General features: G+C 46.9%; 1 protein-coding gene across 9 annotated transcripts in view; it reads left to right on the top strand.

The window, feature by feature from the left end:
• TIAM1 (TIAM Rac1 associated GEF 1) overlaps positions 1-17,671 on the top strand; it is a 395,179-nt gene extending 377,508 nt beyond the window's left edge. For all 9 annotated transcript variants that reach the window (XM_043593759.1, XM_043593754.1, XM_043593753.1 and 6 more), the window contains 6 exons: positions 1,288-1,396; positions 6,716-6,774; positions 7,294-7,396; positions 9,467-9,554; positions 11,361-11,533; positions 15,139-17,671. In XM_043593759.1, coding sequence (XP_043449694.1) covers positions 1,288-1,396; positions 6,716-6,774; positions 7,294-7,396; positions 9,467-9,554; positions 11,361-11,533; positions 15,139-15,608 — 1,002 coding nt within the window. In that variant the 3' untranslated portion in view covers positions 15,609-17,671. The remainder of the gene's footprint in view (positions 1-1,287; positions 1,397-6,715; positions 6,775-7,293; positions 7,397-9,466; positions 9,555-11,360; positions 11,534-15,138) is intronic.
• Positions 17,672-17,928: the final 257 nt, after the last annotated feature.

Raw genomic sequence — 17,928 nt, forward strand, 5'->3', positions numbered from 1 at the left:
CGGGTCGCTGCTGCTATTTCCAGAAACCCTGTCAAATTATAAGCAGCAAAATGACCCATCTGTCTTTGAGAAGCTCAACATCAAGTTTTGGAGTATCTGAAATACTGCCTTGAGCTTGATCTCTGGATGCGGAACCTATTGGCAGTGTTTAGTATTTATCAGTGGGTGGACCACGGACTCTGATTGTTTGTAAAGCCTTGTCCCCTAATGTGCCTGCACAGAGAGCAGGTCAAGAGACCAGATGCTTCTCCTCCCTGTGAATTGGCTGCTGAGTGGGCAGGAGATTGAGGTGTGGATGGGCTTGCAAATGGGCCCTGGACTCCGGTGACAGAGGCAGAGGTGGCTGTCGGGAAGTATCAGCACTGGACTGCCGCAGCATCATGTCTGGATGGCTCTACGACCCAAAGACGCATCTGGACCAGGCTTGTGCTCAGTCTCCCCCAGCCGTGTGACCACACCCCATGATCTCTGCGGATCCCTGAGCTCACGCTGCACATACTGAAAGAACACTCTTCAGACTCCTCAGTTGGCTTCTCTCTTCCTCCTCTAAAGTGAAATCAAACCTTTAGAATGAGCTGGAAGAAGAAAAAATCATTGGTTCCACTGCTTTCCAGAAAAACCTTGGCTCCAAGGGGATTTAAACCCATAGGTGGAAATGCCTAGTTTTCTGGGGGGAATGTCTGTGATCGATGGCCATTTGTCTCTTCTTGGGGAACTGTCTCTATTTGAACACAGAGCTTGGCCAGTTGTATAGATCAATTTTGACAGGCTCCCGGCTACTGTGTGTGAATTTTGAGGCCCCAATTTCTACCTTTTGCCACTCTAGTCTTGAAATTCTTGTAGATAAATGTGGGATAAAGAAAACAAAGGGACCAGGGGTACCTGGGTGGCTCAGTCCGTTAAGTGTTCAGCTTCGGCTCAGTTCATGATCTCATGGCTCTTGAGTTCCGGCCCTGCGTCAGACTCTGTGCTGGCAGTTGGGAGTCTGGAGCCTGCTTCAGATTCTGTCTCCATCTCTCTGCCCCTCTCCACTCGTGCACAGTCTCTGTCTCTTTCTCTCTCTCTCTCTTTCAAATAAAAATCAACATTAAAAAATTTAAAAAATATGGGAAATCTATTTAAAAGAAAAAGAAAAAAAAAAGTGACCAGATGTTGTTAAAGACCATATTTTTGTGAAATGAGATTGCCATCAGCCTGCCAGATTTGAAAACCTAAAAATCTGAATATTGTAACAACCACCTGCAAGTTTGATTTTTGTTTTTTGTTTTTTTTTTCTGTGCTTCTCAGGTTGCAGATCTGAGCATGGGGGACCTGCTTTTGCACACCACCGTGATTTGGCCAAACCCGCCAGCCTCCCTGGGAAAGTGGAAAAAGGAGCCAGAACTGGCAGCCTTTGGTACGTTATCAGAACAGGGCTGGTGAGGGTGGGCCCAGGGAGGGAGGCTGGGCTTATTTCCCAAAACAAGAACATTTCTTTCCCAAGACCCAGTTTATTAAAATGAAGTTCATTCCAGTTATCTGAACCGGTCTTCCTGCCTTGAGCACCAACATGTCACAAACAGTGCATGAAACCTTCCAGTTAAGTATGGCCAGTGTGAGCACCAGCTACGTGGGAGGGAGGGAATGGCCGAGCCAAGCCTGCCCCGTGTACGAACACGCAGGCAGAGAAAGAGTTTGTTGTCGTCCCTGCTGTGAATATCTTTTTTTTTAATTTTTTTATTAAAAAAACCCTTTTTTAATGTTTATTTTTGAGAAAGGGGCGGGGAGGGAGAGGGAGAGCAGGAGTGGGGAGGGGCAGAGAGAGAAGACGACACAGGACTGGAAGCAGGCTCCAGGCTCTGGGCCGTCAGCACAGAGCTCCACACAGGGCTCGAGCTCATGAATTGTGAGATCATGACCTGAGCCGAAGTCGGACGCTTAACCAACTGAGCCACCCAACCCCCCTCTGCATATCTTTTCAAAATAACAGGTTAACAATACACCAGGGAAAAGCCGATGGGCAAAAATGAAAACACCGTCTTTTTCTGCGACCTCAAATCTGACATCTTTTATCCTCGCTGACTCTGCTGTTGTGTGTGGTGCTGGGATTCAGGACTCTGATTCTCAGCTCACCTGTGGTGGGTGCCTTGCTCAGTTGTGGGGTGCTTCTCAATCACAGTAGGGCGAATACTAGCAAAAGTAGAGATGCTTGTGCGTGATTTCTTTTTTTCAATAAACTGGTTCAGATGGATGCAGTTGCTGTAATCAGGACTCTCACGAGGTCGTATTGTGAAATGCTCTTCGAGAGAGAAAACTGTGTTTTGGCACACCGGGAATTGTGGGTAATTTAGGAAATACGGCTTGTTGTTGCAGTTTGAATGCTTGGACGGCCTGCAGTGCCGTTCTGGGTGCAAAACGACCAACAGTGTGTGCTTCTGTTTTATGTTGTGTCTTCTCCTAGCCTCTACAGAAGACTCATGGGTGGGAACCTAAAATAAAGGAAATCTAGCATTTCCATTTTCTTACCTTGCCTTCAAGAGGTTGTTGCTTAAGCTTCTTTAACCGGAACACTTCTTTTTTTCCTCCCCCCGCGATGTGAACAGAGTCTCCCCAAGTGGAACATCCTAGTGGTATTAAAATCGGAGTGTTGAACATAAAGACTGTTGAACTTCTCACTTAGATCACTCAGCCTTCATGGAAAAACGTAGTGACCTTTGTAACATTTTCAAAAAGCCACTAGAGTAGTGATGCCATTTCATTAAACATAACAAAGGTGGGCAGGCGCCTGGGTGGCTCAGTTTGTTGAGCGTCCCACTCTTGACTTCGGCTCAGGTCATGAGCTTGTGGTTTGTGGGTTCGGGCTCTGTGCTCATAGCTTGGAGCCTGCTTGGGATTCTCTCTCTCTCTGTTTGCCCCTCTCCCTTCTCGTGCACTCTCTCAAAATAAATAAATAAACAGTAAAAAAATAAAAGGTGGGTAGAAGTGTGCAAGAAAAATATGTGACTACATGCGTCATACAAGAAAGTATTGGGATATTATAACACGTTGGTAGCTTTTGATGGGGGTGGGGTGCTTTGGGCAGGGGTAAGGAGAGTGTTTTCTTTCCCTACCCCCCCCCCACCCCCCACTTACCAATTGTGTTTCTTATGTTGCAATTTCTTCTTGGAAGGGCTGGCAGCTTTCTGATGCTTCATGGTAGGTCATTTCTAGGAAGTATGATTCCCAAGTAAATGACCCAAACGGTCTTACCTACCTGTTTCTGATTCTGGGCTACAGGTGAACAATTCCAGAATTCCGTCATTGGGACTTCTTCACGACTATGTCCTGAATTGTACAGATTTCCTGGGGTTAGAAATGAACAGATTTAAAACCAGAAAATAATTTGAGTGGGAGAAAGGAGGGGTCAACCAACCTACCCTGTAAAAGGCCACATTGTAAATGTTTTAGGTTTTCAGGGCCAGAAGCCATATGTAGCCAAACTGCAACCATAGACCATATGTAACCAAATGAGCGCCTGTATTTGCAGGCTGTGCTGAATAGGCAGCTGGCCCCAGTTTCCAGGGTGGTTTACAAAGGGTTCAGGAACAGGCTGTTTTTGAGGTTTGGGGCCTTAGCTGCCTCTTGCTGCACAGGCTCAGAGGGAGGACAGTGTGTGTTCCACTCTGCATCATTCTGCTCCCTGCCCCGTGGGTTGCTTACTGGGGCTGGGAGCGGGGGAGGGGGGGGCTCACCAAAAGGGAGCCCCCAACACCTGTGCTGGGCGTGAATGGAAGTTGCACACCCAGCCCCAGTGGTCGGTGATCACACTGCCAGTAGACTCTGCCGGGGCCATAGTTAGCGAGGTGAGAATTGCCCAAGGCTCTATGGGAGGTGGAGGCAAGCTTATTAAGTAAGAGTCATCTCCAGAGGGCACCAGGGTGGCTCAGTCAGTTATGTGTCTGACTTCGGCTCAGGTCATGATCTTGCGGTTTGCAGGTTCGAGCCCCCATATCAGGCTCTGTGCTGACATGACAGCTCACAGCCTGGACCCTGTTTTGGATTGTGTGTCTCCCTCTCTCTCAGCCCCTCCCCTGCTCATGCTCTGTCTCTGTCTCTGTCTCTGTCTCTCTCTCTCAGAAAATGAATAAACATTAATTTTAAAAACTTGAGAAAAACAAACCAGGATTATGAGTAAAGGCAGACTGTCCTCACCATCATGAGCTTACTTACGGGTTTTCAGTCCTCCAAGGTCATGTTTGGCAGTTTTGATGTGATTTCAGGTAGCAAGGCAGAGCAAACAGCCTTAGAAATGCCTTTTGAAGTGAAGAGGAGTTGCTGTAAGGGAAGCAGGGTAATTACCATTGAACAGGCAGCTCTGGGGTTAAAACGTGGTTGTCTTTTGATTTGAATCTCTCGTCTCAGGAGACAGCACAGCTTTCCTCTGAAACAAATTGATGTACTGATGTATACCTCAGCACCTTGATATTCTTACTCACAGGATGGCTAATCTGTACTGAATGCTGATGATTATCACCTTAAAAAAAAAAAAAAAGAAAAGAAATAGTTGGTCTGGGCTTCTGCCTTGCAGGGTATTAGATGTTCACGGCTGGGGGTGTAGAGGAGTGCTTGGGGCTGGCAAGGGGTAGCTAGGAGTTTTGGTGGGGGTCATGTGGAAGAGACTAGGCAACACCTCCAGTCAGCTGAGTGAGACTAGTCCCAGGGGATCAGGGAGGGTTTAAGGTGGAGGTGGTCACAGCCCCTGCTGAGGACCGCTCTGGCCCCACCGCTGTGATCCAAGATAGTTGAGGTAAGGGTAAGCTGAGGCAGGCCAGTAGCCTTTTTAGAACCATGGCAACCACCCCATTGAGCTGTAGTCCCAGTGACTTGGTGGGTCTTCTGAGACTAAGGTCACTGGACACCCTGTCCTGGGGTGGAGCTCCCTCGGTTTTAAATGGACCCATTGTCCCGGCCGTGGTGATTTCTGAAGGCTTCTGGTGGGAATGTAGGGCCTCTTCAGGTGCCGGTGTTAGTCACCGTGCAGAGCAGGTACAGCCTTATTGGGCCAGTGGGGACTTTGGAGAGGGAACCTCTCCGTCAATCCTCTGGGATTCTTTTTCTTTCTTCCCTCCTTTTTTCTTTCTTTCTTTCTTTCTTTCTTTCTTTCTTTCTTTCTTTCTTTCTTTCTTTCTTTCTTTCTTTCATTTATTTTAAGAGAGACAGAGACAGCACTGGTGGGGTAGGGGCAGAAAGAGGGGGAGAGAGAGAGAATCCCAAGCAGGCTCCGTGCTGTCAGCACAGAGCCTGACATGAGGCTCGAACTCACAAACCGTGAGATCATGACCTGAGCTGAAACCAAAAATTGGATGCTTCACCGGCTGAGCCAGCCAGGCGCCCCGACCCTCTGGAACTCTTGAGGGGTGGGATGCTGTGAGCGTGAAGGGCCAGGGGCAGTCCAGACCCAGTGGCTAGAGCTGGTTTCTTTACACCATTAGGCTGGTTTCTGCAGTGGAAGTTAGAGGCATTTTGCACCAAGGAGAAGCCGATTCATTTATAATAAATGTCCATTTATAAGGACAGAAAATGAGCCAGATACTTGGGGTTGGTCTCCAGAAGGCCTGGGAGCCCCTCCCTGAGAATGCTCAGAATATTCCTTCCCTTTGTGATCCTGGGTCTGGTACACCAGGCATGGCCCCTCCAGCTGCCGTGTGACCACCTGGGCCCTGGCTCTTGGGGCCAGAGCGGGAAGAGGGATGGAGTCCTTGCATCCAAGAGCCAGCGATGGGCTTGCCCATCTTCTGGTCTCCTGGGCACCCGTTCTTCCTTCCCTCTAGGAAGAGTCAGAGTCACTGAGTGGTCACCATGCTTGGCATTGTTTAAGGAACTCTGGAGTGTGCACAACTATTGGGTCTCCTCTACCCCTCAAAGGCTGTAAGAGTAAACCGGCAAGCTCCCTGCCCCTGGGTCCTTCCTGTGATTCAGCCCCATTTGGACGAAGTGCAATTGCATTCTGGTTTCATAAACGCATTTTCATTTCTTTAGGTCAAAAAAGATGAGTTCTGTTTCCTGAATTATCAATACTCTGTGTGTGTGTGTGTGTGTGTGTGTGTGTGTGTGTGAGTGTGTGTGCACTATTTATTAGGTTAGCTGGCATAAATCTAAATCCCTGGAAGCTTTGTTACCATCATCGAGGTTTGTACTGTTCCTCCAGCTGCTGAACCAGTACATTTTTGTTAAATGCCTTCTGCCGCAGTTTTAAACTTGAAATCACACCATGATTAAACTTGCTTTAAAAAGGTTCCAGGGGAGCCTGGGTGGCTCAGTCGGTTGAGCGTCCGACTTCAGCTCGGGTCATGATCTCACAGTCTGTAAGTTCGAGCCCCGCGTCGGGCTCTGTGCTGACAGCTCAGAGCCCGGGGCCTGTTTCAGATTCTGTGTCTCCCTCTCTCTCCGACCTTCCCCCATTCATGCTCTGTCTCTCTCTGTCTCAAAAATCAATAAACGTTAAAAAAAAAAAAAAAAGGTTCCAGTGGAGCGGGAGGGTTTATTTCCATTTACTTAGGCTTTCTGTGGTTTTTGGAAAATTGTCATCTCAGGAGGCTTTGGAGCCGTGTGGATGGGGTAAATGAGCAGAAGGTGGGGTCGGGGCTGGCTCACATGCCCCTTGCTGTCTTCTTGGGAACTGTAGTGTCCATTATCGGAGTTCAGAGGAAAGCCCGTGTGTTATGTGCTGTAACCACCTTGTCTCCTCTTTTTCCAGTCTTCAAAACTGCTGTGGTCCTTGTGTATAAAGACGGTTCCAAACAGAAGAAGAAACTTGTAAGACTTCTTATGTCTCCCCTGGTTTGAAAGTAACTCCGTTTCTGTCTGCTTCGTAGTTTTTATCTGCATAATTACCATTCTGCCCCTTGGTCAGGCACAAGCCTCGTGTGATTTCTTTCTTTCTTCCTTCCTTCCTTCCTTCCTTCCTTCCTTCCTTCCTTCCTTCCTTTTTAAATACATTTGAAGTGTTGCTAAGAACAGGAGGAAATTGCCTACCCCGCCTTCTCTTTGGCAGGTGCACATTGAGAGCATGAAACGTGAAGAGCTATTGGGGCCCATCATGGCCAGAACCTTCCTGACACTTGTTTCCTTTTTTCTGTCCCCCTTTTGGGGAATCCCTTTCATCTTCCTTCCTGTGGGGCTGAGGTCCCTCCAGACCAGCACGGGGTGTTCCAGCCTCACTAGTTGTCTGGGTGTGGGTGTGGGGGGTGTGGGTGTGTGTCTGTGGTGGGGGGGGGCTCCGGTCCAGGCTGAAGCAGATCACCCCCACGCACCCGCTTCCTTCTCTTCCTGCAGGTAGGGTCTCACAGGCTTTCAATTTATGAGGACTGGGACCCCTTCCGGTTTCGGCACATGATCCCCACCGAAGCTCTGCAGGTTCGAGCTTTGGCAAGTGCAGGTAAACACGGGAACATGCCGGGTGCATGTTTCCAACGTGTGTATGAACGGTTGGTCTGAATCCTTTCTTTGGCGTAACCTCTGTAACCTTCCTTTTTCTTCTATATTTATCTCTTTTTCCTCAGTCTCTCTACTGCCTCTTGTGTTCCCAGCCATGTATGAAATATTTGAATGAATGAATGCATGCATGCATGCATGAACTAAGCGAATGGATGGAATGTTTTCAATATTGTTTCAAGGAGTTCTAGTCAATCCTGTTATATGTATTAATATTATAGTGCCTAATATCTGAGTAGCAGTGAGTCTTGTACTTCTGGACAGAATCCTTGAGACCGTGAGCAGATTAAAGCCCACAGAAAATCACTCACTAGCTTTTTAACCGGGGGGCCCGTAAAGGCCACCAAAAGCACAAAATAAAGCCATTAAAGCCCATCCCACTTGGACAACAGGTGCAGTTGTCTGGTAGTGAAGGGAGGCCATGGAAGGGACCTCTGCAATGCACAGTAGATCCGTATTTCTGTATCCTCTTCCGGCATCTGATGTGAGCATTAAGTTCTTGGTGCCCAGTGCGTGTTCCTCATCCTTCCCTGTTTCCACGCGTCACCTCCATGAGTAATAAAATTGGCTCTGATCCTCATAAAATCAAGTCCCACGTCATGCGGTTTTAGTGAACCTTCAATTACTCACTGAAATTAAACCAGAGCTTCTTCCTTCACTGTTGTGATCTCTTGTAGAAACACTCAAATGCAGAAACCCCATAGGACGAATGTATTTGGGATGATCATTTGCCTTAAGAAGGTTTCTTCCCAACCTTGAGGCACAGCAATTTACTCTGGTGCCTTTTTACTTTATTTGATTCGCCAGAACCTGGAAGTTATTAGCTGGAGTAGCATTCCGAGGATGGGGCACTTAAACACTCTTCTTGTCTTGTTTTGTAACCGTAGGTTGCAGATTATCTAGTTCGTACGTTGTGCCTGTCTTATAAATGGGAAAGCTTGCGTCCGTGGCCAACTGTTGGCTTCTCGGCCAGATATTTTGCCTTCGCTGAGGACCACGTACACAAAGAATTTAAATTGTGGCAACAAAGCCATCTTTGTGTTGTGCTGTTCCATTCTCACTCTTTCATGCTTTCATTCAAAGCATGTTTAAGATAATCAAGATAAAAGCTTTTTTTTACGTGAGTTAGAAAGATTAGCCAACTTGTTTCTCGTCATGAGATACATTCCAGTGGCTCCGAGAAACCAGAATGTGCGATTTCTCGATTTTTATCTTCGTTTGGGAAGATTCGTGAACATTTTTGCAGATGAGCCCTGGTTGGGCTTAAATCGTGTGGGCACAATGAGGGTTTGTGACCGGGGCTCTCGGTACCACGCTGGGTAAGGCTGAGACCTCGCAATGTGCAGCCTTTGCTGATTGCAGTAATTGTCCTTTCCACAAACACTATTTCTGACTTCAAAGACCATGGTATGCCGACGTGGCAAAGCTTAGAAATGACTTTAAAGGACAACTGTCCCCGCCTCTGGGCATCCCAGTTTTGCTTCCCTCAGAGTGGGCACCCTGGGGGTGCTGAGAAAGGGGAGGAGGCCCATCTGTTTCCAGGACCTGCTTGGCCAGGACACGGGCCTGGCCACTCACAGGGAAGGCTCTTCTCAGGGACACGAGGACCTGCCTCTCGATAGCACTGGCCTGCTGCACTCTGCACTGGCATCTCGGGTTCTGTCTAGTCCAACCGTTGCCAAAAGAACCACTCACTTAATGGAAATAGTCCGGCCAAACAGGCCGTGCAGCTAAAGGGGTAGTTCTGTGATCAATATGATTGACTGATTGCCCTTTTAGACCATCTAGCAGGAGATTGTAGCAACTGGAAAATTTCCAAGCATTTCTTTTTCTTAACACCCATTAAGCTCTCACTTTGTCTCTCTGAGCTGACAGGATGGTGGTGAAGGACCTTTGGTCTTATGAGGCTCTGCGCTATTTAATCTTACGCCAGGGCGTAGAACATGCTTTTGTAGAAATGCAAATGTATCTCTTTGGAACGTACGCTAATCCCTCCTTGTTTTAATTTATGTAGACGCGGAAGCAAATGCCGTGTGTGAAATTGTCCATGTAAAGTCTGAGTCTGAAGGGAGGCCGGAGAGGATCTTCCACCTGTGCTGCAGGTGAGCCTGGGGCTGTGAGACTGTGCAGCCCAGAGGGAAGGGACGTGACTGCTCGATGTCCCCTCAACCCCCTCGGGGCTCTGCACATCTGCGTGTGCGTCTCTAGACGCCACGTGCTTTTTCTTGCACAACAAATAACACTGATCCGGCAAATTAACTGATCTTATCAGAACATAGACGATGATCTCACTAACCTAATTTCTTTTTATTTACTTATATACTTATTTTAAGTTTGTTTGGAGAGAGAGCAAGCAAGTGGGGGAGGGACAGAAAGAGAGGGAGAGAGAGAGAGAGGGAGAGAGGGAGAGAGGGAGAGAGAGAGAGAGAGAGAGAGAATATCTCAAAAAGGTGCTGTGCTCTCACTGCAGAGCCTGACTCGGGGCTCCAGGTCATCACCATGAGATCATGACCTGAGCCGAAACCTACAGTTGGACGCTTCACCGACTGAGCCACCCAGACACCGCGCCCTCCCCACCCCCCACCACATGCATTATTTCATTTAGCCAGACTGAGGTTCCATTATTCCATTTTACCTATGGGGAGCCAAGGCTCACGGAGGCTACTTTGCCTAAAATATTACAGAAATGAACACTGAGTTCAAACTCGGGTACTATCTGCGTAGGCTAACATGTTTGTGATTTTGTTGGCAAAGTCCATGGACTTTGGTGAGCCCGCCCCTAGAGATGCTGTATTCATTCATCATTAATATGGAAGACTAAGTGCCACTTACCTGGGTAGAAATACCGACGACCTAATTAGAAAAATTACTCTTACCTAGGAGGAAGGTTTTTATTGTGGGAATTAGGGCTTGGGAAGATTTTTTAGTTCTTTTCTTTTTTCTTTTTTTTTTTTAATTTTTTTTTCAACGTTTATTTATTTTTGGGACAGAGAGAGACAGAGCATGAACGGGGGAGGGGCAGAGAGAGAGGGAGACACAGAATCGGAAACAGGCTCCAGGCTCTGAGCCATCAGCCCAGAGCCTGATGCGGGGCTCGAACTCACGGACCGCGAGATCGTGACCTGGCTGAAGTCGGAGGCTTAACCGACTGCGCCACCCAGGCGCCCCTTTTTTAGTTCTTTTCAAGGTAGCTTTAATATTGACTTGTCGTGGGGCACCTGGGTGGCTCAGTCGGTTAAGCTTCTGCTTCAGCTCAGGTCATGATCTTTATGGTTCGTGGTTCGAGCCCCGTGTCGGGCTCTGTGCTGACAGCTCAGAGCGTGGAGCCTGCTTTGGATTCTGTGTCTCTCTCTCTGTCCCACCCGCACCCCCCCCCCCAACCTTATGCTCTGTCTCTCTCTCAAAAATAAATAACATTTAAAAAAGTCTTTAAAAAAATATTGACTTGTTGAAATGTGTCATGGGAGTAGCTGATATTTAACATAAGGCCAACTCTAGAGGAAACTAAGGTCGTTGGGATGTCTGTCTTTGGGTGCTCTGTAGAGCTGAGAATCCTGTGGTTCATTTGCCTGTAAAAAAAACATTTTGGAACGAAAGGCCTTAAGTGTCAAAAGGAGAATCTGGCAACTTCTTGGTGCAGGATCAGTGTATCCATCAATCTATTCGTCAATGGGCTGTCTGTCCCACATTAGCTGCGGGAGATGAGTCACAAAGCATAAAGGGAAAGAAGTGTGTGTTCTCTATCTCCAGCAATGAAAACATGGCTCAGCGCAGAAATTGGAGTTGTGGCCTCTTTAACCTTTGGTCCTCAGGGATATTTGTTGGGCTGCCCCCGATAATATTAGAAGATCCCCATGTGTTAAGTACTTTTTCCCCCTAACGCGTGTAAATCTTCTTTCTTTTCATAGCTCTCCAGAGAGCCGGAAAGATTTCCTGAAGGCTGTGCATTCAATCCTGCGTGATAAGCACAGAAGACAGCTCCTCAAAACTGAAAGCCTTCCCTCATCCCAGCAATATGTACCTTTTGGAGGAAAAAGATTGTGTGCGCTCAAAGGGGCCAGGCCAGCCATGAGCAGGGCAGGTACTGTGGGGATTCAGACGTTCAAGATCCCCGTCACCCCCACTCCACTGTAGAACTCCAGTGAGCTTGACCTTTCTGTTGAGCAAGAATTAGATGTGGCCTTGTGGGGGCTAACACTGGAGTACAGCTCTTCCCTGGTGTCAGGTTCCTTGCCCTTGCCTCCTTCCCGGCAGCTCCCTGGGGATCCGCCCTTCATTTACTCATCTTGCCCTCCCTCCAGCTTCCCTCTGCCACCCTCCTCCTTTTGGCTGGGGACGCCTCTCTCATTCGCCAAGCCAGCAAGTGAGCGCGTTCCCGTTCCGGAGGGGCTCTCTCAGCCTGCTTGTGGAATGAGAGTCGCTGCTTTGCATGACAGCCGGCTTTGTCTAGCAAAAAGCAGTGTGTCCTGTCTCAGCAAGGTCACGGCCTGCCATTCTGAAAACATGGTGGCTCTGTAATCTGAAAACACAGCGATGCCTGTTCTCAGTAAGGATGGCATGTTTGGTAGACCAGGTGACACATAAGCTGTTTACCCTTGCCTAGTGCCTGCAACTTTATTTTTAGCTTCGGTGTTAGTTTGGGGAAGCCTTGAGCTGCTATTTGGTAAAGAGGAAACTAGAGTTTATAGAGTTTAAATGGTCCCAGAGTAAATATTCTTTTAGGACTGGAATCATCACCTTGGAGCAGTGAGGAAGGAAGACCTATACTACCATCTATAAATAGCAGTAAAATATATCTAGGAAGAAAGGTATTTTCATAACATAGGTATTAGTGACATCAAGATATTCACGCTTTTATCCCTCCTTTCTTAAGAGGTAGCCCTGAATTTTGCAGGGAATTGTCCAGTAAAAGAGGCTCCTTGGCATTTGCCGAGAAGGTTCTGACCTTTGTCCAGGTCACCTTTCTGCCGATTCACAATTGTGTCGAAGAGGCATAGATAGAATTGTGAATGGTTGGAGGTTTTCGTAGACCTAGCCTACATAGCTTGACGTGGGGTATTATGTTCTTGAGGCACCTTACATTTAACTAATGTTGGGGGTTAGTTAAATCGAACCTACTCTCCAATCAGTTGATAAACGTCTGTTGAAAACCTAGTGCAGTGAACATCTCGTGTTCTGTTGGGTTCTCCAAGTGTCTTGAGAATCTGACATACCTTTGTATCCACAATTTCTCGCGGAGTCCCCATGTGAAGAAAACTTTGCAGATCCCTTTATACCTCACAGTAGAGCACTTCTCCTGAGAATTGTCTCGCCTAACCTTTTTACTTGCCAGGGAATGTTTAAATTCGGATTGCGAATACGCGTGCCAGCCTCAGGAAATGTGCTTGTCATTGGCTAGGTTTCAGTTGTTAATCAATGAACCTAAATTCAGAGCTGCATTTGCGTTAAAACTAAGCGATTTTAGTCTGCAGGACACTCAGAAGTTTTCCTGCTAAGACCCCTTTGGAGCGAAAACGAATGCAGAGTTACACCATCATGGAAACCAAGAGAAACCCTCAATGTCAGCCTGTTGGCTTTGGCTGATTGGAAGTTGTCTGCCTGATGGCTCATAGCTAGCTGAAGAAAGTTTTGGCCATTCTGCAAACCCCTCAGTATCATCATCAGCATCTTCACATTAGACGATTTAAAGATGATGCTTGAGTGGCTCAGCCAGCACCAGTTTGTGACAAGTCTTAACAATGAATTGGGAATACTCAAGTCAGAGATGGTCTCCCTGAACCCTGTATAGCCGTCCAGGTTATGAAGTATCCTTTTAACAAAGGATAAATACTCATGCTTCATTGTGCATTGTCATAAGTACCCAGGTAGTTTATTTCTCTGTTCTGATTGAAAAGGACAGTAAAGCCAAGTGTCTTGCCTCAGTACTCAGTCTGAAAGTACTTTATGTCTGCCAAAAGCCCAGTGAAAATGAAAGAATTGTACACATACAGAACCTACCATCCATTCTATAATTGGGGTTTGTTTTTGTTTTTGTTTTGTATTTTCCTTATCCCGTATCTGTCCATCTATTGTCCGTCAACGCATCGTATTTTTGACACATTTCAAAAATACACACATTAACACACTTTACCCCTGAATACTTGAGCATTGGCAAAAATATTTCCAGTAGCCCAATTTTGAATTGAGGTGGTTCTAATATGGCGATTGGAGACTGGCAGATTCCACTATGGTGGGATTGGGATAAAACTGAACAGGAAGTTTTGCTTTTTCCCACTGGAGTAAAAGTAGTGCCTTTTTTTCTCTCTCTTTTTTTCCATTTTTTCTGGAAACCTTTATTCGATTCCCTTCCTTGATCAAGAGCGATTTCCGTTTGTTCCATTTTCAGCTGGTAGAACGATAGAAACCTAGGGATCTGAGCCAGAGGATGGCTGGAATGGGAGCCAAGTGAGGGCGTCATCCGACCCACTGCCCGTATACCTGCTGTGTTTGGAGTCGTGGCTATGTTTGGCAGTACTTGGGAATAGCTATCGTACTTCTTACACCGAAAACAGTTTAATGGTTTTAGGGCTTAGGTGCCGGGAACGCGGCTCCCAATGGGGGTTTAGGCTCTTCCCCTCCACTGGGAACCCCATGTTGCATTTCACCTTCTCGTGTCTAATGCCACGGCCCCTTGACTAGCAGGGAGCAGGCAGTGGCGTCCCTTGCGTATGTGTATTTTGTGTGTGAGCGTGTGGTGGGAGTGTTCGTTTGCTTGATTGAGTGGCGTCTTGTGTGTTTTGAAAAACTCTGGCTTCCTAGAGGGCTGTGGGGTGAACAAACAAATTCAAAGATCTGTTTGTTGGTAATGGCGAGTCCCTTTATATGGCGCTTCGAGGATCAATGGCATGGGTGTCATATATGACTTCTTTCTCATTCCACTCGGGCACCGGTATTTTAATTGATCTGTAGGAGAGTGATCGGTGACACACAGAATGTCGTCGGGAGGGACTAAAGCTCACATTTGCTCAGCACACAGTTCACGTGGGGCTTTGTCAGAAAGCGGGCAGGGCCGTGACTGGAGACTTGGTGTCTCTGAGAGCCACTCTCCCGTAGGCTCTGCGTGAGGGACGCCGTGCCCTTACTTCACTGCACATCCTCCAGAAATGTGACATTTGGTTTCCCAGAGAGCAGTATAACTTGGACCCAAACTTTTGCCTCCTTGATGTGTGATTTCTACGAAGCCAGTGGAACCCTAAAAGCACCCCCTACCCTTACCAGAGACCCATCCCAGCTACGTGACCCTAGGACAGCCCCTGGGGATCCCCAGAGCACTGCACCATGGGACATCGTCAGGGCTGAGGGCACTAACTAATCCCAGGGTCAGAGGTCAACTGGGTGCAGCACAGGGTAGAGAAATGGATTGTTTCAGAGGGAGGTGAATCCCCTTTTCCCCATAACCGACAGCCCCCTGCGTCCCTCCGTTCCCCCTGCCCTGCCCTTCGGTCCGTTGCTATGACATCTTCCAAGTCCAGACATCTGTGTGAAATAAAGACTCTAAGGCAGACTGGTGAAATCTGGACTTTAAGCCCCGAACGACATCAAATAAATACCATTTAGCGTTTCTTTTTCTTTTCTTTGCTGTCTGGATTTTCATCGCATGTAAAGCATGTGGGGGTTTTCTTTTTATATTTTTGTGTGTGTGTGCAGTGTCCGCCCCAAGCAAGTCTCTTGGCAGAAGGAGGCGGCGACTGGCTCGAAACAGGTTTACCATTGACTCTGATGCCATCTCGGCCAGCAGCCCGGAGAAAGAGTCCCAGCAGCCCCCCGGTGGCGGGGACACTGACCGATGGGTAGAGGAACAGTTCGATCTTGCTCAGTACGAGGAGCAAGACGACATCAAGGAGACAGACATCCTCAGTGACGATGATGAATTCTGTGAGTCCGTGAAGGGCGCCGCGGTGGACACAGACCTGCCCGAGCAGCTTCAGGCTGCGTCCATCAGTCAGCGGGAGAGAGGCCGCAAAAGCCTGGATAGTCACGCGTCCCGCATGACGCAGCTCAAGAAGCAAGCCGCCCTGTCGGGCGTCAATGGAGGCCTGGAGGGCCCGAGCGAGGAAGTCATCTGGGTTAGGCGCGAAGACTTTGCCCCCTCCAGGAAACTGAACACTGAGATCTGACTGTCACTTTCCCCCTAGAGAGTGTGTGTAGATACTCCCCACCCCCCACGCCCTGCCCTCCCCCTGCCCCCTCCTGTCCCCTCAAGGAGGAGAATGTCCCCGTAGGTGGCACTCTTGCACACACACACGGTTTTGGCGGCTTGACTTTGTGCTGAAGCCACGTCGCCACCCAACTTCGTCATCTCTCACGACATCAAAAAGAATTGTCCAGAATCCCAAATAAGCTCGAGTTCCGTCTTCTGTACATTCCTAAGGGCTCTTATCCTCAACTAATCAGGGCCAGAAAAATTCAAAAATAAAACAAAAAAAAAGAAAGATTCTGTAGCACTGGAAAAAGAATCACCCCGGGTGTTTTAAGTATGTTACGACAGATTAGTTGAAGGGACAGCACAAAAACTAACAATAATAAAAGTCGCTCTATCTGAAATCAGTCCAGGAGCCATCTCTCAGTTGGGGAAACCACGTTCAAACACAAAACACAACAAAGCAACTGTACCGTCTACAATGTTCTTACTCCTCCCCCTCTTAAATGTCTGAGAATATCTGTGTATTTTAAGAATGTGTGAGGAGACGGTGGAGATGTATGTTTTGATGAGTTGTTTTTTGGGGTTTTTTTTTTGTTGGTTTTTTGTTTGTTTGTTTGTTTTCTTCTCTCTCTTCTGTTTTGGTCCATGGCTGGTCTTACTCAGTGTCCGTGTTCGGAAGTTCTAGTTTTGCATAGAATTATAAAGATGCCAAACTCTTTAAGAAGAGATCCAAATTTATCACTTGAAAAAAAAAAACACACAAAAAAACACTATTTTTTGTATTTTACTTGAGATGCAGGGGCACAAACAGATAAGAATTTTACAGTGCTAGTGTAACTCTGAATCTAAAGAAATGAGGATTTTACCTTTTACAGAGAGAATGAGGCATGGTGATTTTATATTTATATATGAAAGGCCAACAAGATGCTTAGGAGAAACTTTTAAAGAAACAGATTGCTTTTTTTTTTTTTTAAATGTTTGAATCTCTATGCGAGATGGGAGCTTGGCTGGATTAAACATGACACCCGGATGGGCAGTGTGTTATGTCTGTTGCACGTGGTGGGGGAGGGGAGGCTCCTTCTCAAGGGGTTGCCATGGTGATCATTGGTTTTCCCATCAAAGTTGCATCCTCATCCATAGAATACCTGTCCCTTCCCTGACGGTCCACACCAGACCCCTTAACAAAACAGCCTCTTCAGAAACCTATCTTGTGTTTAATACTTTCAACATGCCAACGAAAACAGGGTAAACACGCTAAAAAAAACCTAACGTTCTCAACAGATTTCCAAATAGGAAGAACAAAAACAAGTTAAAGCACTTTTGATTCTTTTAAAACGGTTTATAGCTTTTTTTTTTTTTCTCTCCCATTTCACAATGTCCACTTCCTAAGAAGGGTTTCAATAATATGAAAACTTTCTTTTTTGGGGAAAATATCTATTTGGTGTTTGACACATCAGTAGGTACTTTAAAGACCTGAATTTTATAGTAGCTTTAGGAATTATATTTTATAAAAATCAGTTATGACTTTATATTTCCAGACAATAGAGAGTTCAGAACATCACGCTCTGGTACCCCTGCTTGCTTTACCCGCTTTTCCACCCTCTGTCCCCCCCCCCCCCCCCCCCCGGCCCTTTCGGGTTTCCAGGGCTTTGAGCTTGATCTTTTGAAAGTTTTATTCTATTAAATTTTTGCTATATCTTCTGGTTTTCTTAAAAAGCTTTAGAATGGTTTCTATACCCTTTGTACCACTGCATTGTTCCATATCACCTCTAGTTCGATTGTGTCCAGATGGAAAACGGAAGCAGAGACTTCTGATAGCCACACTAGTCCCAGTGCAACGGTTCCGTCTGCAGATGCTAGAAAGTCTGGTGCTTAGAGAGGGTGCCATTGTCTCTTGTACATAAGGTCATGACGTGTCTATGTCAAAAGTTCTTATATATTTCTTTTATAAGCTGAAAGAAGGTCTATTTTTATGTTTTTAGGTCTACGAATGGAACGTTGTAAATGCCTGTCAAACAATAAAAATACTGAAAAGTATCTGGACGGTCCTGTGCCTTTTTGGATGGGAGGATGGGTGTGGAGTGTTGGCGGTGGGAAAGAGGAGATTCCTGGGAATGCCCTTTTGTTTCTCTCTCTCTCTAAATAATTATCGTGATCATCAAGGGAAAGCTGACTTGGTAGAGCTTTTCGTGCTTTTGTGTTTTTTTGTGTGTTGTTTTTTTTTTTTAATTTTTTTGTGTTGGGGGTGCCTGGGTGGCTCAGTCGGTTAAGTGTCTGACTTCGGCTCAGGTCAT

Source organism: Prionailurus bengalensis, chromosome C2 (genome assembly GCF_016509475.1).
Source record: "Prionailurus bengalensis isolate Pbe53 chromosome C2, Fcat_Pben_1.1_paternal_pri, whole genome shotgun sequence".
In the NCBI taxonomy this organism is placed as follows: domain Eukaryota; kingdom Metazoa; phylum Chordata; class Mammalia; order Carnivora; family Felidae; genus Prionailurus; species Prionailurus bengalensis.